The sequence below is a fragment of the Zalophus californianus genome, chromosome 3 (genome assembly GCF_009762305.2).
Source record: "Zalophus californianus isolate mZalCal1 chromosome 3, mZalCal1.pri.v2, whole genome shotgun sequence".
NCBI classification, from domain to species: domain Eukaryota; kingdom Metazoa; phylum Chordata; class Mammalia; order Carnivora; family Otariidae; genus Zalophus; species Zalophus californianus.
In genome coordinates this window covers 55785445-55813278 of record NC_045597.1, presented here as the reverse complement: position 1 = coordinate 55813278, position 27834 = coordinate 55785445, and the positions used below count along the sequence as shown (strand labels likewise).

The 27834-nt window shown below is 39.2% G+C and overlaps 1 protein-coding gene across 6 annotated transcripts in view; it reads right to left on the bottom strand.

Annotated features, from left to right (window-relative positions):
* Positions 1-1225: 1225 nt before the first annotated feature.
* COG3 (component of oligomeric golgi complex 3) overlaps positions 1226-27834 on the bottom strand; it is a 68497-nt gene continuing 41888 nt past the window's right edge. For 3 of the 6 annotated variants that reach the window (XM_027588089.2, XM_027588090.2, XM_027588088.2), the window contains 8 exons: positions 23882-23971; positions 20293-20413; positions 17609-17697; positions 17365-17499; positions 11916-11991; positions 7496-7623; positions 6356-6454; positions 1226-3228 (listed from right to left, as the gene is read on the bottom strand). In XM_027588089.2, coding sequence (XP_027443890.2) covers positions 3199-3228; positions 6356-6454; positions 7496-7623; positions 11916-11991; positions 17365-17499; positions 17609-17697; positions 20293-20413; positions 23882-23971 — 768 coding nt within the window. In that variant the 3' untranslated portion in view covers positions 1226-3198. Of the gene's footprint in view, positions 3229-6355; positions 6455-7495; positions 7624-11915; positions 11992-17364; positions 17500-17608; positions 17698-20292; positions 20414-23881; positions 23972-27834 lie in introns of those variants that run through there. The other 3 variants (XM_027588092.2, XM_027588091.2, XR_003518941.2) reach the window with 2 other exon arrangements.

Sequence of the window (27834 nt, the reverse complement as noted above, 5' to 3'; positions counted from 1 at the left end):
ACTGCCACAGTGGCCATGTAGAAGGAAAAAGAGAATCAGGGACCGTTCTCACAAGGGAAAGCCAACCACCTCACAGCTGATTCCTACCAGCAATAGGAGGCCCCTTCCCCCACCCCCACCCCCGCCGTGCCGTGCAGTGTACCTCCAGCACCCTACAAAGCCTAAGTTTGCACCCGCTGGCAAAGGAGAAATGTTCTCTGGGTCCAGCTCAAGTCTCCAAGGAGGGCCCAAAAAGGTGGATTTGGAGCCACGAGGCCGTAAATCGGTAACTGGCGCAGAGACCGTCCTCCCGAGCCTGCCCGAGATGAACGCGGTTGTGGTGACGCTCAGTCCAGGACCTGCCACAGCAGAGTCCACACCAACTCCTTCTGCGTTCAAGAAATATCTACATCGGTGATACTTCCTACGCTTATCCCTCTGCTTCTCCAGCCTCTGGTCTGTCCCCGCCCGGTGACAAAGCCCTTTCCTGCCCAAGTGAGACAGTGACAAAGCCTGGCGCGTGCACTCACGGACCCAGACCGACGCGGACCGACCCGGAGGGTGAGCAGTGAGGAGCCGAGGCCAGACGCACAGATGCGTGGGGGCTCCACGGGCCGTCGGAGGACGGACAAGCTGGGGGACGAGCGGCCACGGGGAGAGAAGTGCTCCAGAGAGGAAGCAATGAAGTTCCTCCTTTCTGAGAAGCAACATTCTCTCACCAACGCACCGAGGTTTCTCTACTGAACGGCCCCCTTTTAAAAACGAAGGTTGACTATTCTTTCTTGCAAGGTAATATATAGCAGAAGAGAATAATTTAAAGATATGGGATTGTTAAACCAGGGTGAAAATACAAAATCGTTTTTATTGCTACTTCCATAACATTAAATTTCAACACAACTCTGTGTGCTGACAGTACTCGGGAAATTGGCAGTTTTGCAAACAAAGAAAAATTATCTTTCAACTAACGGAGCATAAAGAGGCTTCAAAAATGTCTTCCCACAATAATCATCTTACCAAAAAAATCCACACAGTACAAGTAAAACGGGGGAAATGTGAACAGACTGGTGGAGTGTAACAATGTCCATATCCTGCTTATGATAATGTATTCTACTTTCGCAAGATGTTACCCCTGGGAGAAATCAGGGGAAAGGTACAGAGGGTCTCCCTGTATTCTTACAACCGCATGTGAATCACAAGCTAGCTCAATAAAAATTTCAATTAAAAAATTATTTTTAAAAAGAATCCATACACACAACAGACATGTGGAGGACAAAGTAGGAAGCAAAAATCTTTATTTTTTAAAAAATTCACATTTATTAAAAACAGCAATTTCTAGCCAAATAATATAAAGCATTTTAAATTATTTGAAAGTATATACATGTTTTGTATAAGTAAACACTTGAAACTGTACAGATTTTAAACAAATATTCATTTAGCCAACAAGTTGGATCACTATCACCTACTCAGCACTTTGTAAGATCAGCACTTTGTTAAGATCAGCACTTTGTAAGATGTTTGAGTGTTTCAGAAAGAAAAGATTCAAAACACAAGAACGAGTGCCACCAAATATTTTTATCCTTAAGAATGCAGCCTGCTCTGTACATCCAATTAAATCAGTCACAGTACTGTACAATAATCATGCCCTCATTTCTTTGGAAAGGCTATTAAAAAAATCAAATGTACATATAATACAGAAAACAGGCTATTTTACAATTTATTTCATTGAACATGTATTTAAAATAGTAAGTAGAAGTAAATACAGTCTTCCTGATTCATTCATTTCATGTCAAAGAATGAGTATGGACCCTCTTCCCTTCTACCTTCCCAAAATAGACTATTAAGCTCTCTCAAGCCACATTCGTCACCAATTTAAATGGAGCTGAGAAACAAGTGACCTGTTTAAAGTGACAGACATCAGGATATATAACCTATCTACACACTGCAAGAGGCTGCTGCAAGGGCACGAGTCCTGCAGAATGAGGTCCGCTGGCTACATTCCAGAACCCTCTTCAGTGTTCCATCTCTGGATAGTGTTTGAGTAACTCAAAAATTCCTTCTGGACCAAAAAGCAGCTTATGTGAGGTGAAACCAATCCACTCAGGAAACAGTTTTTTGTGGGCAAACTCATAGATGTGCGTAATTTATCTGATGATTCCCTGATACAATACGGTAGATTTTAAGGGGTGGACCATCTTCATCCTCCTCGTCTTTGTTAGTAAAATGTATCCTGCTGAGACAGGGCTAGAGCCCCACAACGCTGGTACACAGCACAGCCAATGAACGAATATATGGGACATGAAAGTGTTCACTGTTCCTAGAATTACTAAAACCGAAGGCAGTGTACAGAAGCTGGTAAACCCTAACCTTCCTGCAGGAGATACACTATTGAGCAGGCTGCCTCCTCTCCCTTACGGGCCAGATTTAAGACACCTTAATTGGTGCCTCCCACTCACAAACATGGACTATTGTACCATGAAGATTCTCATTAAAGATGCCGCACACATCTATTATGAGGAGGCTCCAGCCCCTGTGTTTGAACGTTCTGCACCTAAGCAATTCAAGGAGTACAGACGCTGGGACCTTACACAGGCTCCTTGCACCTTGAAACTACCTCACATCAAACACACAGAAAGAGAACACTCCAAATTCCCAGGAAAGCAGAATGTGTTCTCAGATGCACCCAATCTACTCCAAACGAAACTTCAAAGTGATAGGAGAAACATTACATTAAATAGAGTGCAGAAATAAGATTTCTGGAAGTAAAAAAGAGCCGCTGTGGAATCTTTGTGGCTCAAAGTGTTGCAGTGTTTCACGCTTTAACAAACCCTCCTCGTAGAAGCTTTCTAATTAACAGTACTTCTGTAAAGTTCTTCGCACTACTTATTGTAACCTAGTTTCATTGCACATCTTTTGCTAAGAACCATTTCCCTGTGTGCCCACCATAGCTACCTCTAAAAAACTCACATTCTTGTGACCTTTTCAAGAAGGCAGTTCTCACGCTCCTAGATTAGTCTTTGGCATTTTGATGTTTTTAAAAGGGAAACACCAATCTTCCAAACACTTTGCTTGCATTTCATTCTGCAGTCAGCACTGAGCAGCACGCCTGTGTGGTTCTCGGGGACACTCCCACATCCGGTTCCTCGGCGTCCTGCAGGCTGCCAGACTTCCCAGCCCGCTCGGTCCGCACAGACACTGACGTGCACAGCCCGGCTGGCCCGGTTATTTAGAAACGGACAGTAGGAGGTTCAGCTGAAAAGAAAAGTGAAAGGCTATGTTAGTTCTGCCGTGGAATACCGATCCTCAAACACAGAATGACAGAAAAAGTCTAAGATTTTTAAGAAGCCAAATGGACACAGCTGGACCTGCAATGCTGGTGTGATTTGTGAAGCGGCCGCTGGGCGGCGGGCTTTGTGGCAGGTCTGGGACGGGGTCACACTCTTATCTCCGAATCGAGGCCCTCAACTTATTTAGAATCCAATGAAAATGACAGGAGGGGAAAAAAAAAACACCTATATACCAACCCTGACAAGGGATAGAAATAGATCTAAATTATCAATTTCACCTTTCTCTGTGCAGAGTGTGTTGTGGGAAGAACCGTGTGTAAGCGGAATTCCTTGAATGACCATTTTAAAGGCATAAGAACAGGCGTGAGGAGTCAATTTCAGCTCACACGCTAACTCTGACTGAGCCCTAGAGCACCCTGCCCACTCTGTAGAGGAGGGCGGGACACGGAGCCGGCCCCCAGGAGAAGCGGAGAAACCCACCATGGGACAGGGTAGGGAACTGCAGTCTCCAAAAGGCCAATCTGGCACCCGAGCCCTAGAAGACATGCGGTTAAATGAACCTGGCAGTGAACCCTTCTACACAGTACAAACTATTTTGGTAATCAAAATAATAATGGCCCCCTAATCTCTTCTATAAATTTGTACTCGCAGTGAGAGGAACACACCATCACCTCTGTTTTTCCTGCCAAAAATACAAAACCTCAGTCTAATCACGATGAAACAGACAACACCAAGTTGCACAGAATGATGGTCTCAATCAGTGTTTTTCAAACTATAGGTTGCAACCCACTGGTACATCATGAGAACAAGGCAGTGGTTCATCAAATGAAAGGGAAGAGAGGCAGAGCAAAGCAATTTCAGTTGTACATAATGTGAGTGACTACTGTCAAACTTTTAAGTTACAAACACACATACACACACACACACACACACACACACACACACACACACACTAAAACATGTATCTTGCTAGCAGGAGTCCAGGAGGAGCCCAGGAACCCTGCATGTTCTTGGCAAGCCCACCTGGCTACTCCACATCTACATTCCTGCAACTGACTATATATAACTGGAGAAAAAATAGACAACCGTGCTGACTGGTCTCTCTTGGATTCATAACCACTGAACTCAACTGAGCCCTGCTCCCCAAATCTTTAGTGCCCCTCCCTTTTAGTGCTAACCGTCTTCCTGTTTCACTCACACACATGAAGCAATCAGATGAGAGCTCCCATCATCCTACCGTGTCCACCGCCTCCCCACATGTGTGCCCAAACACTCGGCTTTCTTTCCTTTCGTGACTGAGCACCCCCACCCCCATGCACCTAACAAAGCCTCCACCGTCCAACTGTTCCTGAGATTCCATCCCCCCTTTGCTACTCCAGGACACTTTTCCAGCATCAATTTTTCCCTCTCTCTGGATCCTCCTCATGAATATAAAAACATGCATTTTCCCCTATCTTTAAAAGGAAAAAAAAAAAAGGAAAGATAACCCAATAACAAATAAAAGTAAGTTATTTATAGGACAAAGGAAGGAAAAGGCTGGAGGGGACTGAAAGGGAAGCAAGACACCTCCAATTCTACCTTGTTCTAGAATTCTGACTTGAGAACCAGGTTAATACTTTATATAATAAAAAAACAAAATTAAATCAAAATGATGGGGAAAAAAAATCTCTAAACACTGAAACAAACCTAACTATATATCAAGTTAGTGGTATAATCACATAGAATATAATTACTTCAAGTGAGTTATAAAAAAAAAGTATTTTAACTACAATCCTGGAACCACAGACACATCTTTTTAAAATATGACCCATCTATCCATACAAAGGAATATATAAAACCATAAAAAGAATAAAGTTCTGATACATGCTACAACATGGAAGAGCCTTAAAAACATTCTGATAAGAGAAAGACGCCAGTCATAAAAGGCCATGTATTGTATGATTCATTTTATTTTTTTTAAAGATTTTATTTATTTGACAGAGAGACAGCGGGGAGTGGGAGAGAGAGAAGCAGCTTCCCATGGAGTAGAGAGCCCAATGCGGAGCTCGATCCCAGGACCCTGGGATCATGACCTGAGCCGAAGGCAGACGCTTAACTGACTGAGCCACCCAGGCACCCCTGTATGATTCCATTTAATGAAATATCCAGGATGGACAAATCCACAGAGACAAAAAGTAAATTATAGAAGATGGAGGAATGGGGATTCTGCTAATGGCTATGCGGTTTCTTCTGGGGGGACATGAAAATGTTCTGGAATTAGATGGTAGTGAATTTGCACAACTTAGTGAATATACTAAAAACCAATGAACTGTCCACTTTAAAAGAGTAAATTTTATGGCATATGAGTTCTATCTCAATAAAAGAAAAAAAAGACCCCATTTACCTTCCAGCTACACCTTTTCTCTCCCAATGTGGTAAAACTCCCAAAAGACTCACCCATACTCACTGCCTCCAGTCCCTTCTCCAATTCTCCACCCTCTTTGATCAGGCTCCCATACCTTACTACTCTCTCCCACACCCTCCAGTCCTTACATATATAAAACTCCTCAGCGATACCAAACTTAAAACCAGAAATAAAATACCCACCATAGCACCAGCCTACTCCTAATACATAATATGTGCTCAGTAAAAACTTGCTGACTGAACTGAATACATGAATGATAAATACAGACCTAGCTCTGTATTCAGTTTTTCAAACTTAGGAAGAAGAGAGAAAACAGAAACATTTCTAACATCAAATCCCTAAAGTAACTTTTTTTCATGTGAAATGTGGGCCTCTTATCATGCATACTGCAAGTAAAGTTATTCAGCATCATAAACACCATTATTTGAACTTTTCACAAATAGTTCATTCATGTTAAACACAGCAATTTTCAGTATCAGAAAGGATTTAAAAAAGCAATTAAAAATTATAAAGTCATCTCTAAAAATCTGACACAGCAATTTAAAGTTTGAATTATTGCTCATCAGAATAAAATTATGTACAATTTTTAAAATTAAAATTAAAAACATGGTTATTCAAAGACATTACCTACTCAAGTAAAATAACGAAGAGGAATAAAAGTAACAAGGATCTTCAGATGATGGATTACCTGTTCCATAGAAGGACAAGCAATGATCTGGACATCTTCAGGGCTAAACTCTTCCTTTAACAAAACATGGAACTTCTGGAAGATTTGCTGAATATTATTCTTAGAAAGAAGAGGCAATCCCATTAAATGAGTCACTAGAAACATATGTGGTCATCTTAAACATGAAGCATTAAGACTGTTAAATCTTTTTTTAAGTTTTCATTTAAATTCCAGTTAGTTAACATAGTGTGTTATATTAGTTTCAGGTGCACAGTATAGTTATTTAGTACTTCCATACATTACCCTGTGCTAATCACAACAAGTGCACTCCTTAATCCCCATCACCAATTTCACCCATCCCCCCACCCACTGCCCCTCTGGTAACCATCCGTTTATTCTCTATAGTTAAAAGTCTGTTTCTTAGTTTGCCTCTCTCTCTCTCTAAGAATGTTAAATCTTAATGGTATTTGCCAAACAAGTGGAGGAAATGCATCTTTCATTGGATTACCAAAGACATATAATTTACACTTAATAATTCACATGCTAGTACAACCCAACTAAGCCTTATCAGATAATACTTCCTGGAAAAGCTAAACTCTATAAGCCCTGTCCCCCCAGAGAATAGTAAGAGCCTTCAGGAGCAATTTCTTACACAAAAGATAATAAAGTTCCCAGACGCATAAAACGTACTTTAAAAATCCACCAATGCCTTTGGTAAAGATGTGAGCTCAACACAGAGCTGGAAGTTATGAGCACTAAATTTGCTCTGACATTTAATCCCTTGGCAGCCACTGCAAGCCATTTATTTCCACTACTCACCAGTAAAATGAAGCATAATTCCTGAAATGCCGCTTTCTCAAGTATTGGGCCACATTCAATGGTAGGGTCTGATGACTTATTTATTTACTAATTTGTACTTTAAGGTCAAAATTACCTTGCTGCCAAAGGTAACATAAAGAACTTAAGACAAAGGCAGGGGTGGATATAATCAGGCCAGTGCTGGCTTTGTAAGCCTCCCAAGAATTACAGTGATTATTAACCAACTTTACTAGAACAGTATACCAACACTTTTAAATGTCTACAGGAAGAGGAAAATGGTAGACAAGTCAAGAAAACCTGAAGAGACTGGACAACATTCAAATGACATATCACGATACTCACCCTAACAGGTTTAAACAAGATGAACTCTGTGTCTTTATTGGATAAGTACAATGACATGCTTCTCAATGTCAGAGGCAGCTTCGCTTTTATTGTCTTGTAGGCACTTGCTACAAGGTCACTGACCTTTGCTGGAAAGAATTAACCTCATTAGTGTTACAAAGAAAAAGAGAAGAAACACTTCCATTTTCATCCAGAGGGGAATAAAGGGAGAGAAAAAAGCGACAGAAGAAAGGACTCTATTTCCCCCAAAATTTTCTTTCACTTTTCCTGTTTACCAAGTTTAATCACAAGCCCTATAAACATTCATTATCTCCTACATACAAAATTCTACTCCCAAAGGCTAAGGCAGTAAAAGAACTCCTCCAACACCCTTCAGGACATTCATAGGGGCTATACTATGATGCCTTTGGAATTCAGAGATAGTTAAAATAAAAAATTATTTGCAGAGAGACACCAGTAAGAATTACTTCATTATGAATGAGCTTACTCATTTACAGAACTGACTCACAGCAAGAGATGCTCTCTTGGCTTGTGAGATCATTCTGAAAACATCCACACATATTTAACAGTAACTAAAAATCCATCTGTTACATTCCTTTTTTTTTTAAGATTTTATTTATTAATTTGAGAGAGAAAGAGAGAGCACCTGCATGAGGGGAAGAGCAGAAGGGGAGGGAGAAGGACAAGCAGACTCTGCACCTGAGTATGGAGCCCAACACAGGGCTCTATCCCAGGACCCTGAGATCATGACCTGAGCTGAGATCATGACCTAGGGGAAACCAAGATCAGACACTCAACTGACTGAGCCACCCAGGTGCCCCCATCTGTTATAATCTTATGCTGTGTTATCAGAAAGGCTACAGAATTCCAGAAAACTGTAACTGAAACAATTATGTAGCCTAAGTGTAGTGTCTGAAAAGAAGTACAAATGGAAAAGAAGAGCAGTAATCTTTATGAGGTCATTTAAAAAAGGAAACTACCTAGAAAGGTATGAAGAAAAAGACTAATAATTTCAAAGACATTCAAACTTCACTCATAATTTAAGAAATGTATATTAAAACAACTGAGATATTTTCAGATTGGTAAAAATTACTAAGACTGTGAATATCCACATTTGGTAAGGGTATGCAGAAACAGGCCTTCTCATCCACTGCCGTGGGGAATATAAACTGGGCAATGTCTAGCAAAACTGAAAATACACATATATTCTATTGCTTAACACCGCCACTGCTAGAAATTTACCTTATGGATATACTAATAAAATACCAAGATACGTGTATACAGGGACATTTATTGAAGACTGGATGGGGAAGAAAAACCTAAAAATACTTTTAACTATTAACAGAATCATTAAAGAAATTATGACAGAGTGATGCATTCCATGCATCATTAAAGAGAATGCATAGAGCTGGATATGCCAGTACAGAAAGGGCTCCAAGACACAGAATAAGTTAAAAAAAAAAAAAAAAGGCAAGGAATATGGTATAATCTTATTTGTACAGTATTTCTCAAGTCCAGATATGCTAGTACATATATAACAATTGGGGGAAAGAGACTATTAATAGTGGCTACCTTTGAGAGGACTGGTTTGAAGATGAAAAATAGAATTACTTTTCATTTTATACTTTGTCACAGCCCAAATTTTGTACTATATTAAAAACTTTTTTTTTTAATTGAGAAGGGTTGTGGTATCAATGCTCTCAAGAAGAAAACAATCCAGGAATTGCTTATTTTTTCATAAAATAGATGAAAGCTCCTTTAGGGCACTTAATTCCATGGGCTCTGGTTCTATCCTAACACACAGAGTAAATTAACAAATTGGCACCCCAATTTACAACTCAATCTCCTCTGAGTTTATCATGAAATGATCCCCAGGAACCTAATTAAGACTGCATGAACCCGTCACCTTGGGTTTCTAGGGCCCTAGACGAGTCCCTAGATTGTTCTTGATGCTCCCAGCCAAAGGCCCAAACATCCCTGACATTTCAGTGTAGGTCTCTTCTACTACAGATGAAGAAAAAGCAACTCCACAGCTCTGCGCGGCTACTTGGGACAGAAGATAGAACAGCTAAGTGAACTGGAGTGCCACTGCTCTGTCTGCCAAGACCTCCTCCCTTAAAAGACAGAGAATGGGTTAATGACAAAGCAGCAAGCCCCACTGCAATCCGTCCTGTCGTCAGCTTCCTTTCATCCACTCCTGCTTTAGACGACTGTGCTCTGTGCTCCTAACGCTGCAGAGCACAGCACGCCTAACATTGCAAGCTCCACTCAGACTTCACTGGAGAAAATGACAGCCCATTTTGAGTGAAAGAGGATCTTTCCAAAGAGGAAAGAAAAATACGGTTATTATGCATCAAGCCCCTGGGCTTAGCTGTATTAAATACGCCTATGCCTGTTTGTTGGTTTCTACCTATTTTAAGAAAGATTTATTGCACCCAAGAGTTTTATTTACATAAACATTCAAAATAAAATCAGCTCCTATTTCTAAATAAGCCCTATAAAACACTGAAACCTTGACCCAAAGTCTCAATTAATCCACAGGTGGTCAGAATTCCTTCTAGAATTGTGCTGAGTTACGGAGTAACAAGTCTGCTCCTGACTGTGAGGGGTCAGAACAGGTGGCTACTACCACAGCCAGCTATGATTAGAATTTCCAGCATTGTGGCACCTGAGTGACTCAGGGCCCTGAGATCAAGCCCTGCGTCGGGCTCCATGTGGAGCCTGCTCAGGATTCTCTCTCCCTCTCCTCCTGCCCCTCCCCACCCCCACGCTTTCATGCTCTCTCTCTAAAAATAAATAAATAAAATAAATTTTAAAAAGAATTTCCAGTGTTATCAATAAAAGAAACTGATTTTCTGTCTTCTGACAGAATGTACTACTGCATCAAGTATGATCTCTGTCCTTTGGTAAGATGATGAAGATTTCAATCTCACATGATACAAAGGTTTAAAATAATGAAGACAGTAAAATATGTAAAATATTTACTGTCTCCAACACAGGTAAACAAAAGACCAAAAGCAGTCAAAAAGTTCATATGCAATAAAGCAAATCAATGCAAACCTATACTGATATCATCAAAGTTCATATGACAGATTTTTGAAATAAAATCCTATCTTCCATTCAAATACAACTGATAATTCTGTACACTTACAAATCCTCCTGAGATGCACAGCTACTCTTTTAGCTTCTCAGTTCTAGTTCAACTTCAAATTAACCTGAGCCATTATTAAGAGTAACTGAAAATTTTTAGAATGCCCTCAATTCTTCTCCCCAAAAGAAAAAATACCCTGACAAATATATCATTCTTTCTTTTTTTTTTATTTTAAAATATTTTACTTATTTATTTGACAGCGAGAGAGACAGCGAGAGAGGGAATGCAAGCAGGGGGGAGTGGGAGAGGGGAGAGGCAGGCCTCCCGCTGAGCAGGGAGCCTGACGTGGGACCCGATCCCAGGACCCCAGGATCATGACCTGAGCCGAAGGCAGATGCTTAACGACTGAGCCACCCAGGCGCCCCATATCATTCTTTCAATACGGAAAACCAATCATATTAAAAACCTAACGCTAGATTAGGTGCCTGTAGACAGTCAATTTTTTATGGATGCTAAACCTGAATTTGGATCTCACTTTCAACTAAAAGCTGCCCTACCAACTTGGATACAGCTTCTCCATAATTAAAACATGATTCTTTTACCATTTTGATCCTTTAGGTTCCAAAAGATCTCTTTCCCGATGTGGGCCAGGGACCAGCCAGAAATACTAATCCTCCAAAATGATTTATTCTGGCTTAATGGCAACTTAAAATGCCATAAAATGAACCAAAAGTAGCCTACAAAGTTGTGATTCTAAATGTCCGAGGTCTATTGCTAAAGATAAAAAAAAAAGAAAAAAAACCTCTGGCACAAAAAAATTTACATTTAGGAAAGAGTAAAACTGGGAACATCTCAAGCATGTCTGCCAACTCCCCACTTACACCACAATTTTTATAATTTTTTTGAACACTCTAAAAATGTTAACAAACTGAGGATGTAACTTACATAAAACGTGAAACAAAATAATGACCAACATCCTTCATTTAATACTTGGGAACAGTAGCATTCCCTATTAGCAGATGACCAAAAACAGTACTTTCATCAAAGCTCTAATACAATGAAAAGCAGGTGTACAGAAACAAAGTGTTTCCATCTAAGCCCCGTTTATTTTTAACTCTGTATTTTTTCTTTTTAATTCTTGTTTCCTTGGAATGCTTTTTGAAATGCAAGTAGTGCTGGCCCATTAAGACAACTGTCAGCTCCAAACTGCACCTTGGATCAACACAAACCACAGAAGTAGGAAACCAACTCCAAGCTGTCAGAGACTATATAAATGCAAATTAATCAACATCCTAATAAAAGAAATCCCTGATAGTAAAATGTGAATACCTGGCTGTGCCCAAGGCTGCTGTGAAAGAGTATACTTGGGTCCTCCCTGACTGGCCATCGTCTTTAATGCTGAAACCTGTTAGACAAGACAAAAAGAAACACGTTCCTTTTCATTTCACGTCTCTCCAAGGACACACACCACCATCTGAACCTATTAAAACATAATGCTAGTCAAATGTGCAATCCTAAAAAAACGCGTCATAACTCATAATCCTTCCAACTAATAACATATTTTAGCAAAACTTCTTTTGTGATTTCAAGGCATCTGCTGTCTTGCAAAAAACACCACCAATGTCCTGAGGTATTCTGCCTGAAACGTTTTAGAGAAGACAAAACTGGGGACCTAGGAAAAATACGCAGACAAAACAGGTCCCTTTTTAAGTGGACTGTTATGTCAACATTAAATTATTATTGTATGCTGTTAGAAAAATGTCACCCCAGCAGGACAAATCTCCTTTACATACCTAGAGATTCTTTTTATTATATTTCAGGCAGAGAGAATGTTATGAAAACAAGATTTTCAAACAGCATCAAAAGGCACACTTGACCAACCAGTGCTACAGGTAGACTCAGATGCCCACCTTTTATTCATCTCCCTTTCATTCCTCAGCCATCAGTACGGAGAAGCAAACAAAAAGAAGTATATCTGGTTGCTTGGACAAGTCTGTTCTTAAGATGTTCTCAAGATGGCAAATCATGGTGGGGTAGTTGGTAACTAACTAAGGTGTAGCTGGGGAAGGTGAAGGACAGAAACTGCATAAAACATTTTTTAAATGGATTGTTAGGTGCCAAAGGTCCCGACTGTGACCTTGGCCTCACTAGATAGTCTCATTAGAAAAATTTAAGAACCAACACTTTCGATTAAAGAAGGTCATAAAAATATTTAGGCAGAAGACGGGCACAGACAGAATACAGTGTTAAGTAAGCTCACATTCCTGGACTACTCTAGGCCTTTGCTCATGCTGCCACGTGTATAAAATCACCCCTTTCGTATTGTCTATCCCTCTTGATAAATTTACTTTGTATTGTGAGATGCAGCTTTTAAAAACAAATCATGCATATGATTATAGATTAGACAATGCTAAAAGAAAAACATGTTCATTTAGTATGTATTATCCAAAATATTTTCCAACATAAATATATAAACATACTAATGTGTCTACATTTACAAAAATAGGAACACAGTGTTCTGACATCTTTTTTCCCCACCTAACTCTAAATTCTGGACATTTTTCTGTGTCCAAGGGGGGTTATGTTTTATTAGTAATGGTTGCCCATTATTCCACTGATTGTTCCAGGACTTAAACAATATCAGAATGATATATATGCTGTACGTTTAGGCTGTATTAATTATTTTTACATTAAGAACAAAGACAAACTTACATATTCATCTCTATTTAGTAGCTACGTAACATACTTACCTTTAAGTCAAACTGCAAGGAGCATTTTCTTCAAAAGTTTTCCCCAATTAGCCCTATCTTTTTCAAAAACCCTACGAGCTAAAATATGTTATTAGTTCAAAAACACCCCGAGTCTTTAGGCTCAAAAGTACCACTGTCTCATGATGACATTGCTGTACACTTCATGTTTATGTATTTTCTATCCTGATTTCCCATTAAAGTCCTTGAGAACAAAAATTAAATTTATAGGTCAAATTCTCTTACATGCACTACAATCAAGAAAAAACTTAAATTTATAGTGTTGCTGAGGAAATTAACAACACTTCAGAGGGAATATTAAGAATAAACTTGTAGGGCACCTGGGTGGCTCAGCTGGTTAAGCGTCCAACTCTTGATTTTCGGTTCAGGTCATGTCAGGGTTGTGAGACAGAGCCCTGGGCCTGCTTGAGATTCTCTCTCTCCCTCTCCCTCCACTCCTCCCCACCCCCAACCCAAATAAACTCACTTCAGTAAATTGCTTGGGAAAAAATGAATATTGCTAAATACAAGTCTTGAGTTTTTCAGCATAAACTGGTCTCACCAGGGGGGAACACTTTTAGCTTAGTCATAAACTTGAAATGTACTTCCTTTAAAATGCTTCATTCAGATTTTTTGTTAAAGCAAAACCTGCACTTCAAATTTGTCGTATTCTCCTATAGCATTTCTGCAGCATTTAAAGTACTATTACGTGCATGACCTTCTTTTGGGCCTCATAACAACCTTAAGTTGGGAAGTGGGGTACAGTAGCTATCTCTGCTGTAGAGATTAGAAAAGCAAGGCTTGGAGAATCTACCTTGCTACCATTTTACTCAGGAGGTGGCAAAGTGGGGCTAGAGCTCAGCTTTCCTGAGTCAAAATTCTATGCTCTTTCTACCACACCCATGACCAGTCCAACCCCTACTTCAGGGTTTGTTTCAAGCAACGATCAATATAATGAAATTCTAAAACAATAGAAAGTATCAACAGTTTTTCGGGTGCCTGGGTGGCTCAGTCAGCATCTGCCTTTGGCTCAGTTCATGATTCCAGGGTCCTGGGACCAAGTCCCGCATTGGGCTTCCTGCTCGGCAGGGAGTCTGCTTCTCCTTCTCCTACTCCCCCTGCTTGTGCTCTCACTCTGTCAAATTAATAAATAAAATCTTTAAAAAAAAAAAAAGAAAAGAAAGTATTAACAGTTTTTGAGTTTACAGAAGATATTTGATCCAAATTATTTTCGTATGAACTTCTACCCCCAACACTTAGAACAGTATTATACTCCCTAGGGTCAAATACTTAGAGAAAAGGTTATTTTTCAAGGAGCAGGAAACAGGACAAGAGAGCATATATATTCTTCTAGAATTTATTTTATTTTTCTGAAGAAACTTCATTAATTGTACCAAAAAATCAGGGAAGATGTTTACACTAGTCAGATTAAGTTTATAGAAATGATTGTCTTGTGTATATTGGGTCACTTTGTGTAACTTTAGTGTCTCCAACTTGAAATGAAGATGTTTTACTTACTCTAGGTGCCAGGGGTATAATGAGAATTAATGAAAACAAGGCATCTCAACAAGGAGAGTCCAGGAAGGAGCTACGTAACCAAAAGGCCAATTTACAGCAGGTAAAAAGGGACTAAAATCACACCCCGAGTCTTTAGGCTCAAAAACAACTCTTCAGACAGCCTAAGAATGTTCTCTACACTCACACAGTTTGTTTTATTATGCAAATCCACATATATTTAAAAAAATGAGCCCAAACTGTTCTCAGCTGAGAACATTTGTTGATGAGGCTTATATCCAAATGTTAAAATACTGAGACCTACAAGCATACATCCAAATCGAAGATGAAAAACTGTTCCCTTTCTGCACCTATGGATGCTGCTTCTCTTGCAATCATTTATCAAGGTACAATCACGGGCTGCCTTATAAGATGCCAACTATACTAAAAGAGGCACAAGATTCTGCACTTGGCAGATTTACCTTTAAAGAAAATCATTTTAAAGTTTTAAAATCATTTATTCTGTCTCTGCTATTCAGAATACTAGTAACATACACCAGATAAAAAGTGAAAAATGGCTTGGTCCACAAATTCTAACAAGCAATGTCTTAATCACATTATCTGTGTGAACTCCAGTGCTTACGCCGTATGCGCCGTGGATGTGTGTGCGTCTTTGTCTCTGACTCACTCTACTCCAACAGGATGGGGGAAGGGACTGAATTTGGAATAAGAGAATGTAAAAGGGACGCTCAGTCATCTAAGCTGCACTATCTACTAAATATTCTGACTGGACTCAAGAGCACTTAGGGACCAAGTCTGAAAAAAGAAAACGAGGCAACAGTGAATGATCTGAGCCAAGACAACACAGACTAAGCAGGGGAGACAGGACTGACTTCTCAATGATGTCAAGAGGCAGGGTCTTTCCCTCTCCGATCCCTCAGGGAGGAGTGGTATGAAGAGAGATGCGTGAACAGCTACACAGGAATCCCCGCTGTAGATGTGTAGCACTCCATGGAGAACCATTATATAATTCAGACTTGGAACACATGTTTTGTTTTTTTTTTTAAAGATTTTATTTATTTATTTGACAGAGAGGGAGAGAGCACAAGCAGGGGGAGCGGCAGGCAGAGGGAGAGGGAGCAGCAGGCTTCCTGCTGAGCAGGGAGCCCGATGCGGGACTCGATCCCAGGACCTGGAACCATGACCTGAGCCGAAGGCAGATGCCCAACTGACTGAGCCACCCAGGCGCCCCGGAATACACGTTTTCTACATATTATCTCTAATTTTTTAAAAATGTTCATAGTGTCCAGAGCCTTCCAAAATGCATAATTAGAGTTATAGCAGATTTAGCAGACTTACACTACCATCAATCTGGACAGCTACATCAGTGAGCTTTCATTCTCTTGACTTCTTGACTGTGCTTTTCCAGAAAAACCCTTTAATCCTAGATTTCATTATAATCAACTTGCTTATGTCAGATGATTCATTCTGCAGCTCTGCTATTGCAGAATACTCATCTACAATATTTTCCACCAGCACTAATGTGGATGCTCTCCCAAAAATACATACCACAATCTACAGATTTCCTGTAAGGACAATTTCAGTAAAAACTGTAATGGACTTACCTGTAAATTACAAAGTATCGATAACTTGTGCCATTTTTTAAAAATCAAAACCCAGCAGGAAACCTTTCTACCACCACTCCCCCCTTTTAAATTTATGTGGTAGGGGAAGAAAAACACGCACACACTCCAAATACTTGTTTGAATGGACTAAAACCCCATAAACAAGTACTATATGCCAATGATAAACAAAAGGGTAGTTTAACTACTTTAACATTTCTATATTTGCTTTTTTGGTATTTATTACTATTTTTAAAAACAAGTATCCTCTATCTTTTGAACAAATATCATAGGCTTCAGGCATATTAAGTGTTGATGGCCCCAGCAAAAAATTACTAACAGACAATTTGCTCAGCTGTCCCCTGGTCATTTCAGGGATATAACCTGTCTCCCCAGTTAGGGCTTAGGTAAGTAAAGTTGAGAGAAAAGGCTATCATATTTTTCTCCTTTTTATAATGTACCAGTCCGGACAGGCAGTAGAGGCTTAACAAATGAAAGCTCATCTCAAGACTGTTTTTTAAAATTTCAAGACTTTTTAAACATTTTTATGAAGTAAGGTCCTTAGTAACGGTACTTAAGTATTTAAAAAAAAAAAAATTAGGCTGAAACAGGAAAGTCAAAATAGCCATGATCTGATTTTTTTCATTCCTGGCATTAGCCAGTTGGATGGATGTTAGTGAGGAGAAAATATTTGCCCCTTTTTCTCTTAAAAACTGAAAACTGTGCAAGCATATCTAAAAGTCCAAACCAGAAAGCTTCCATAATAGGAAACACAGTGATTCCCTAGATGGAATCATTAAGATTTGGGCTTATTATTTACTAGCTCCTGCCAGAGTTTTCACTAGAGGGTAATTCAAAAGGAAATCGAAGGAAGAAATGAAAATTACTTTACCAAATATGCACCAAGGTCTATACCTTTGTCAGGAACTCCTCCAGCTGCTCTACAAACAGCTTGGTCTGCTGCTGAATAAACTGCTCACAGGCCGATTTCAGATGACGGTCTACATCTTTTTTAGAGTCAAGATAATGTTCTCTTATCTCAGGCGTACCCTTAAAAAGAAGATGACAATTTCCTCCTGTTTTTATGTGCCTAGAAATTACCAGATACGTAAAGAATGCCATTTATCTCCCACCACCAAGGAAACAGACTCCTTCTCACCTCCAACAAGAACTCTATCAAGGCATTGTTGCTATTCAGCCTAAAAAATCTTGGAACAGTCATAGGGTTCAGGATTTTAAATGCTGCATCTGTGAAACAAAATTACTCATCCAGTGAACAGGTATGGTTTTAAAAGAAAAGACGAGTTACTATGTCAGTGTGTTAATATACACCAGTTATCTGTTACCACAAAGCAAGAGCGGTTCCATTTCCACCAACTCACCTCCATGAATGGAAGAAAGTGAGATTAGTGCCAACCATGGCTGTAGTACCCACACACAGTTATTTTCTAGAAGTCAAACTTGAGAAATGACTATTAATCTCAATTATCCACTTACAGAAAAAAAAGATAAATGGTAACTGATACCTTAAAATTTCACTGCTTTACTTTTATGCTGCTAAATAGATTTTTCAGAAAAAAAATCATATACTTACCCAGCTTCATTTTTTAAGATCCTGGCTGGCACAGAAACTTATTCATTTGAAGCAGAACAAATAAATTAATGTGTCAGCCAGAAAGAAAACACCAAAAGGACATATTTATCCCTTAACCTCCAGACTAACTAGAATCCATGCGAAGTACTGAGGTCTCATTGATGTTCAAATGCAATTAAGATATAATGTTAGTCATGAGAGGTTAGAGGTTTAAAAGTAAAGAGAGCAAATACTTTTAAGTGATAGTCAGAAAAGACCATTTCTTTGCTTTGCCACACTGCAGAAGCAAAGCATGAAATGCTTCCAACCCTGGTTTTTGCAAGTACACACCACAACAGTACTTACTGCCTTGACCCTGATCTTACTGAAAAAGATTTATCAGATTCAGTATTGAGAGTAAAGCTTTGTTTCTGCTGTCTTTTCTACAAGATAACCTAAAAGGCTGTCTGTGACAGAATACAGTAGGATTATATAGGCTTTATAATGTTTTAGAGAAAACAGTATTTGCCAAAATTTTAGGGCATTTCATTTTCTCACACTTCAGTGGATCTATATGAGAACTAAGTAAGCAGCAACAAATTATGAATTAGAAATCAGCCTTACTTTGTCCCATCACTTAAATAAAGTTAAGGACTATCAGCCCCTAGCACTCTTCAAGGTTAGAGCACTACTCCCATACCTCACACTGAGACAGAAGGAACTGGTTGGGGGATGGAAGCCTCTGATGAGATAAGCTCTAAAAAACATTATGCATTCTATAAAGGCAAAAGCCAGGAAATCTGGCTACTGTGAAAAAAAAAAATCACAGGGGCGCCTGGGTGGCACAGTCAGTTGAGCACCTGACTCTTGGTTACAGCTCAGGTTGTGAGCTCTGGGTCCTGAGGTCAAGACCGAGCCCCTCATTCTCGGGCTCCACACTCAGCAAGGAGTATGCTTGTCCCTCCCCCTCCCCCTCTGCTCTTCCCCCACCCTCTAAGATAAATAAATAAAATCTTTTAAAAACTAAAAATAAATCACAAAATATATGAGTAACACACAGGGTCACTATTCAAATTCCAACAGAACCAAAAGGTATTCTCTATGGTGGAAAGGAGAGAGCATTAGGAAAAGAATGAGTAAACTGTTCTAATATGACTTATGATGAGACCACTTCGGTTCTCAGGTGAGTTAAGTCAAGCCCACTATTTTATAAGCACAGTCACTAGGGAACTAACAACCGGCTACCCTTGGGAATCCTGTATTTGGCGTTCCTCTGAACCAGAGTACAGGAAATAATTTGAGTGACTATTTTCTCAATTCCCCCAATACTTAAGAGAGAAGTTCCATTTTATAAACAAAGGTTTAAGGCATTAGAGCTTAATTCTCTTGGAAATGGTTAAGAAAAGATAAAGTTTAGATAAATTTGTAAGTAAGTAAGGGAAACAAGGGATATTCATAGTATATCCTTAAGTGCTTAAGATCAACATCTTAGAAAATAACTATTTCGATCTTTTAGAAATCATCTCTTATTAATTTAGTCAGAGGCAAATCATTAGGATGGATGAATCATCTTTCTCAAGATGATTCACTGTCTATTAACAACTCAAAGACCCTATCCACATGATTACTTAACAACCAGCTGATTTAATAATACCAACTAGGCTAATTTAAGCACCTAAAGCTTACGAAGCACTTTAACATACATTTTCATGCTTAATGATCTCAATAACCTGGTGAAGTTACCATGACAAGTTGATTCTGCTCATTTCACGTGGGACAGGAAAGCTAAAACACCCATCCAAGATCACACAAGAGCCAGGAAATGATGGTCCAGGAACAGAACCCAAATCTTTCACTCTTAGATAAATACTCCCATTTTACCATTTTACCCAGCTGGCTTCCTGAATTTTCATGAACCGACAAACTCTACTCAATGTTTAAAATCACCCCAATTGGCTGACACTGTAAGTAGCTGTTACACTGATTTTTCATTTTTTAACTGGTTATGGTAACATGTGGCAGAGTCTAAGAGAAGTAATGCTATATTACAAACTGAAATGCTCAGAAACAGTTCACTTCATAAAGAAAATACAGCAAGTTAGATGTAATTAGGATGTTGACAGCTCAGCTTAGTATGAACAAGTAACATGCTCAGCAAGCACAGCATGCAAAAAAAATTGCAGATGAACATAAAATAAACCTATAACCTTTGCTGACACATTTGGACAGGTCAAACACACCCAAATGTGCCAGCCAGAACAATGAAGTACCTCTAGTTTTCTTGAGGTCCAGGGAAATTTCCTTAATGGTGAATTCAGTATGAAATGGAGCAATTTGTTCACGAAGAATCAAAAGGTGCTTAATTAAGAAAAGTTGTCCATCAATCTGAGTCTAAATTATAAGACAGAAAAATGGGTATTATCACAGATTAAATAAAAACATATAAAACACATGGTGTTATTAATCAACATTAATCTACCTAAGTTTATGGCCCTTAACCTAACCATATGTAACAATACTCCTTTGTGGTGCAATGAACTCTCCCTGTATTACCCATGTTAGAATTATCTGGAAAAAATCTTGCTGCAAACTCTAACATTGTCACCCACTCTACTTCATCAATCCAAGAAAGTAAATCAGACAAAAGGCTATAAAGTAACACATTTAGAAAAAGAAATCAAATCTATTTTAACTTGGTTTAGAAACAGAAGAGATAAAGTGACCTAACATCGGCATGGAGCAGGAAATAAAGAAAAAGTCTAAGCATGAGCACAACTCTGACTTCTCATGGCTTTCCAGTTTCTCTTCAAGTAACATGACTCTGTTTGGCCAAAGTGGTTTCAATATCCAGAATATCAGAAATATTCATATTTACAGAAAAGGAGCTTCCAAATGCAAAAATGATTTGGGGTTACCATTTTGGATTATCCTGCCACCAACAGAGCACTGACTGTCTATACCCTGAGAGTCACTATACTTGCATCTGCCCTGGCAGGACCCATCTAGAAGAGTCTTATGAGTCAAGCTTTGTTCTCAAAGCTCTGTCCCAATCCTAAAACAGTGAATAATCATAACTTTCACTTCCAAAAAAGTCTGTATATTAACAAGAGCAAGGCTGCATCCACTCATTCTTGCTGCTTAATCAAGACAGAATCTTACTTTGAAAATACTTCTTATAACGTTACACTGTAGTAGGAAAAGAATAAAATCGTCCTTCAGCAAACAACAACAATTTTAGGGGCGCCTGGGTGGCTCAGTCATTAAGCGTCTGCCTTCAGCTCAGGTCATGGTCCCAGGGTCCTGGGACCGAGCCCCACATCAGGCTCCCTGCTCAGCGGGAAGCCTGCCTCTCCCTCCCCCACTCCCTCTACTTGTGTTCCCTTGCTGTGTCTGTCAAATAAATAAATAAATAAATAACAATTTTAAAGGGGTTATTAAACAAAGTAACTCCTCTCTGGTGTCTGTCTCTCTCTCTCCTTCCTCCTTCTAAATAAACATATAATCAATATGTAAGTATGATTTATTTGATGGAAACTCACTTTACACTCTGGAACACAGAGCACTAAATAAGTAGGAAGCGCAACACATTTTGAATACTTGCTCTATTTTTTAAAAAACTAACAACTCCAAGGGGCAAAAATAGTATAATATAGATTTACTTTACTAAAGCTGTTATAATCCAGCAAATGGTTATCATGTTAGTTTACTAATATATTAGACGTTCAATTAAGTATGGCAATAACCTTCTTGCCTTAAGAAGCTAAGACATTAAATGGTCATTTTCATTAATCACTTTTTTCTTGAAAGGCAAAAGTACACAAACTCAACAACAAAAATAAATGAGCTAATGCTTGCAAAATCGAGGGCTTCCTCACACAAACTTAAACCCCTTGTAATATGTAGGAAGCAGAGTTACATAAAATAGGATAGCCTCACAGGGTAAGGACAAAATCATCAAAGAGCCCTTCACTCCTCCCTTTAAAAAAAGGAGGTGGTACAAGAAGACATAAGCATATAAACTTATTTTTAAATTAGATCATTTTTGGGCGCCTGGGTGGTTCAGTTGGTTAAGCGACTGCCTTCGGCTCAAGTCATGATCCTGGAGTCCCAGGATCGAGTCCCACATTGGGCTCCCTGCTCAGCAGGGAGTCTGCTTCTCCCTCTGACCCTACCCCCTCTCATATGCTCTCTCTCTCTCTCATTCTCTCTCTCAAATAAATAAAATCTTTAAAAAAAATTAATAAGTTAGATCATTTTTTTCCTCCTTATCCTCTAATAAATACAGGCTTACTCTAGAAAATCTGGAAAATAAAGAAGACTGTAGAGAAAAGAAGGGAAAATATTCACCCAAAAGCTTTCAATGTTCTTGTTTTATTGTGTGTTTTCATTACATAGTCATAATGTACATCTGGTTTGTATCCTTTTTTTTTTGCCTTAAAATATTTAAGTTAAATGTTATTGCTTCATAAAAAAAAAAAATCAATGCCTGTGTAATAGTCTACTCTATGAGTATGCCACAATTTACTTAACCATTTGCCCAACATTAGACAAGCTTCCTGATTTCATGTATTGTAAGAAATGTGAAAGCTCAGGCTTAGAAATACTTTTTAAAAATTAAATCTGCCTGTCTACAAATAACTTTCCATCCTCTTTCCAGCATACAAAAATTTCACTGCAACCTTCCATTCCATGACTGGGAGAATGCAGTGGTCACAATCAGAGGTACAGCTTTCCTAGCAACAGAATCCCAAATTCTTTTGCAGGAAGTTTTTTTTGTCATTTGTTTTTCTTTTCTTTGTTTGTTTGTTTTGTCTTACCCTAATTTATCTAAAGCCTTGAAGTAAGAAATCAAGTTTGTAAATCTGGAAGTCCAGAAAGGTTCACACGGTTTGAATACTCCAAACAGCAAAAAAAGTTTCTCTGGAAATAGCCCCACAGCTTCCTCCCTTTTGGCAACAGGTATTTTAATGGACAGTTAAACAAAGCAATACTTTTGACCATGCTATAAAAAATTCTCAGGGGCCCTAAGAGCAGCCTTCAGCCCCAGATCCCTTCTTGATTAAAAACTGTAAGTCACAAAGTCATGGCAACTACTTCTAGCCACGCAACCCATGGGCCACAATTGTCTGTCTTCCAAACTGACATGGCTGATTTCCTCCAAGTGAGGCCATTCAACTATTTAAAACCATCACTGAACGGATGACTATAAATTGTTATGTTCTCTTATAAACACTGCTTTGGTCTTTCAGCGAAACAGGAGTCTACTACCTTCCCAGTTGCTAAGGCTATAATAAGAAACCTTTACCCTATAGACTTTATAGCCAAAGTACCACTTTCAGCACTTTTTAGCAAAGCTGGCCCTCCTTTATACAGTGTAGTCTTTATTTAGCACTATAATAAAATACAACTGAGCCTTGAACAACATGGTTTGAACTGCACTGGTCCACTTATATGTTAATTTTTTACAGTACAGTACTATAAATGTATTTTCTCTTCCCTATGATTTTCTTGGTAACATTTTTTCTCTAGCTTACTTTATTGTAAGTACATAATACATATAACAGACAATATAGGTGTTAATTGACTATTTATGTTATCGGTAAAGCTTCCTGTCAACAGCAGGCTATTAGTAAAGTGGTCGAGGAATCAAAGGTTCTATAAGGATTTTCAACTTTTAGGTGGGGGGGAACTGAGCCCCCTAATTCCTGTGTTGTTCAAGGGTCAACTGTTCTAGCTTCTCTTAAAAGGCCTCAATTAAATCATATTAAACAAATCCTACTGCCAAAATGGCTTTAAATTTCTGTGCCTATAAATAAATGCTATATTCCACAATATTATTCACCTAACACTTCATCAAACCTTGTTTTTGCTGATAGACTCTGATGCTCCAAGTAACGACTGAATGCAGGCAGACAAGGCTTCCTGTGATAATCCTTGGAACACTGCCCTCTGGTGAAATAAAAGAAAAATATTACCCTGAAGTGCTTCACAACACAGGAAAAAGAAATTGTAAACGGGGTACAAGGAACAATGAATGTTTGCTTGCCCTCATCCACTGGATGAACTTATATTACTGGCAATATTTCTCCTGGAGTTTCCTATTCCCATGCAACCTGTCTAGACCAACACACAGTTTTGTAATTTGCATCTCTCAAATGCTGGATGCACAGGGGTGGGTGGACAAGGCAGATGTGGTTCTGACCCCATGGAGCCCTGACTCCAATATGGCCTCATGTTGTAGGCTGTTTTTTAAATCAATAAAACCAACTTTAAGACGAAGCCTCAGTAAACCCACTTCTTTTGTGGTTTTTTAAGATTTTATTTGTTTATTTGACACACAGAAAGAAAGAGAGCCAAAGCAACAGCAGAGGGGGAGGGAGAAGCAGGCTCCCTGCAGAGCAGGGAGCCCGATGCAGGACTCGATCCCAGGACCCTGGGATCATGACCTGAGCCGAAGGCAGACGCTTAACCAACTGAGCTACCCAGGCGTCCCAGTAAACTCACTTCTAAAAATGTACCCCAAACAATCAGTATTATATTATAAAATTCATGCACACGGCTCTTACTACATTATTTAAAACAGCAAAAAAAAAAAAAAATGCTCAATGATGGGGGAGTTGACAAATAAAATACTTACTGTGCATGAAATACAGAAAGGCTGAAGGATGTGGTAAAATTTTTATAAAATGTAATTAGGTAAAAACAAAATAATTGGGTTACAAATAGCATGTGAAGTATGATTCTTAATTTAATTCTGCCAATTCTATATCTTGCCAGAGGTGCGGCATGTTGGTCTGGGCAGCGTCGCCTGCCAGTCCCTTGCTTCCCCTCCCTGCCTCCATTCCACCTGAGATGGAATTGATATGGAGGAATATGAGCAAAATATTTATTATGAGGCCACAGTCCTGGGTCCTAATCTCTACTTGATGTTACTCTCTTTTTGTACTGCTTCCCTCTCATTTGTCTCCCATGAGGCTTCTGTAGTAAGAAAAGATTAGGGATGCCTCTTGCTAGGTCACTGCCCCTGCCTGAAGAAGACTGAAGATGGGCAGCTTAGACGAAGACCCTCTCTTACCCTGCTCAGTCTTAATGCATTTTTCACTAGACTTGGCTTTCCTCGCCTTAGCTGGTTAAAATAGAGAGGGAAAGGATTCAGACATAAGCTAGGTTAATTAAAAAAAAAAAAAAAAAGGAACAAGCAGTCCCAGAACATAAAAAAAAAAAAAAAAAAAAAAACAGGCAGAATTGCGTCCTCAGGTCTACCCTACTGTTTGGCTCAAATCCCTGTTAAGCATCTAAAAGGCCTCACTAGGGTCTGTGATGATAACGGGTTCTATGTGGAATATGCCCCCATGTGTCCCCTTAGGATCCTGGCTCTACTCTAGGGAGTTTCTTTTTTTTTAATTTTTTTATTTTTTTTAAAGATTTTATTTATTTATTTGAGACACAAAGAGAGAGCACAAGCAGGGAGAAGGATCAGAGGGAGAGGGAGAAGCAGGCTCCCCACTGAGCAGGGGGTCCGATATGGGGCTCGATCCAAGGACCCTGGAATCATGACCCGAGCCGAAGGCAGACGCTTAACCGACTGAGCCACCCAGGCGCCCCCTCTAGGGAGTTTCTGAATCCCAGCCTCACACCATCATTCAGTACACCTACTAGGGAACCTAGGGAAGAGGAGATGCCAATGTCCAAACCTCCCTCTGGAAGACAGCTCATTCGCTGGGCAAAAGGGCTAAGACATCTAACTGTAGAGGTGATGTGGCCTCATCCTAAAAGTCCCAGAACAGGCAAAAGGTATTTTCTGGTTGAATTTCAAAATCTCTCTAAGCACAAACTCTAGTAACTATGTAGCTTAAAATAGAGACTAAATACTGTGCACTCTACTTGGACCAATCACACAACTGTGCAACCTTATTCAGCCCCTAGGCCTCTGAGATATGGAACCATCTCTATGGGGGAGGGGGTACACACCCCCTTTGAACTCTATTCTTAAGAAACAGTAGCATCTGGACAATTAATTACACTGCTGTTGTATTTAGTCACTTTTCTCTTTATATGCTATTTGAGTTGTAACAATCAAATTTTAAATTAAAACCACGGAGTTTTAGGGGTGCCTGGCTGGCTCAGTTGGAGGAGAATATAACTCTTGATCTTGGGGTTGTAAGTTCAAGCCCTATACTTAAATAAAACTTAAAAAAATTGAACCTTACTATTTCAGCAGCAAACTCCTAAGAGTAAGTAAGTATAGACAACTCTAATCTTTCAAGATTGATAATCATATCATTAAACATTCTAGAATGCTTACAATAACTCTGACCTAAAATCAATGCATAATGTTTAAGGTAGTGCTTCAAAAAAAAAAAAGGTACTGCTAATTTCAGCAAATAAATAAAATTAGTCCATGGTTTCTTAGTCTAAGAAACACATGTAATCTTAATACTACTTATTAAGAATGTTGACTTAGGGGTACCTGGGTGGTTCGGTCACTTAAGCATCCAACTCTTGATTTCGGCTCAGGTCATGATTTCAGAGTCATGAGATGGAGCCCCATGCTAGGCTCTGAGCTCAGCAGGGAGTCTTGCTTTAAATTCTCTCTCTCCCTCTGCTCCTCTCCCTGCCTCCCCGCCCCACACTTTCCCTCTCAAATAAATCCTTAAAAAAAAAAAAAAAAAGAATGTTGAATTAAATGGAGTACAAAACTAAATTAATGGGATGCCCAGGTGGCTCAGCCAGTTAGGCATGTGACTCTTGGTTTCACCTTAGGTCATGATCTCAGGGTCGTGAGATCAAGCCCCATGTCGGGCTCAGCAGGGAGTCAGCTTGAGATTCTCTTCCTCTCCTTCTTCCTCTCCCTCTGCCCCTCCCATCACTCGCACAAACGCACCCTTTCTCTAAAAAAAAAAAAAAAAAAACTGAAGTATATGCATTTAATAATAAATTTAATACTAAATGTGTATTATACCCATGTGACACTGGACATTATCACTTAACCTTTCTGCATGTCTTTTTCCTTACCTATAAACTAAAACAGATGAATTAACCAGCAGTTTTAAACTTTTATGTGGTCATAGATCCCTATGAGAAGCAATAAAAGCTATAATCCTTCCCCTAAGAAAGACACAAATATAAACATACAAACACAATTTTACTCACAATTTCAAGGTGTTCATAGACTCCCCAAAGGCCACTAGTGAATTCTAAGGTTCTACAGAATGCACAGGTTAAGAATCCCTACATTAGGGGCACCTGGGTGGCTCAGTAGGTTAAGCGTCTGCCTTTGGCTTGGGTCATAATCCCAGGGTCCTAGGATAGAGCCCCTCATGGGGCTCCCTGCTCAGCGGAGAATCTGCTTCTCCCTCTCCCTCTGCCCCTCCCCCTGGCTCGTGCTTTCTCTCTCTCTTGCTCTCTCTAATAAATAAATAAAATCTTAAAAAAAAAAAATCCCTAAATTAGATTGATCTTAAACTTACCTCTGTATCTAAAAATCATATGATTCTAATTTAATACCAAACCAAATACTACATCAAGATCTTAAAATAAACTTAAAATTAAAAAATTTCACATGAGAGGTGCCTGGTGCCTCAGTCGTTAAACATCTGCCTTCGGCTCAGGTCATGATCCCAGGGTCCTGGTATTGAGCCCCACATCGGGCTCCCTGCTCCGTGGGAAGCCTGCTTCTCCCTCTCCCACTCCCCCTGCTTATGTTCCCTCTCTCGCTGTGTCTCTGTCAAATAAATAAAATCTTTAAAAAAAATAAAATAAAATTTCCCATGAAAGAGCAAGCAATTTACAGTAAAGATATAACAAATGAT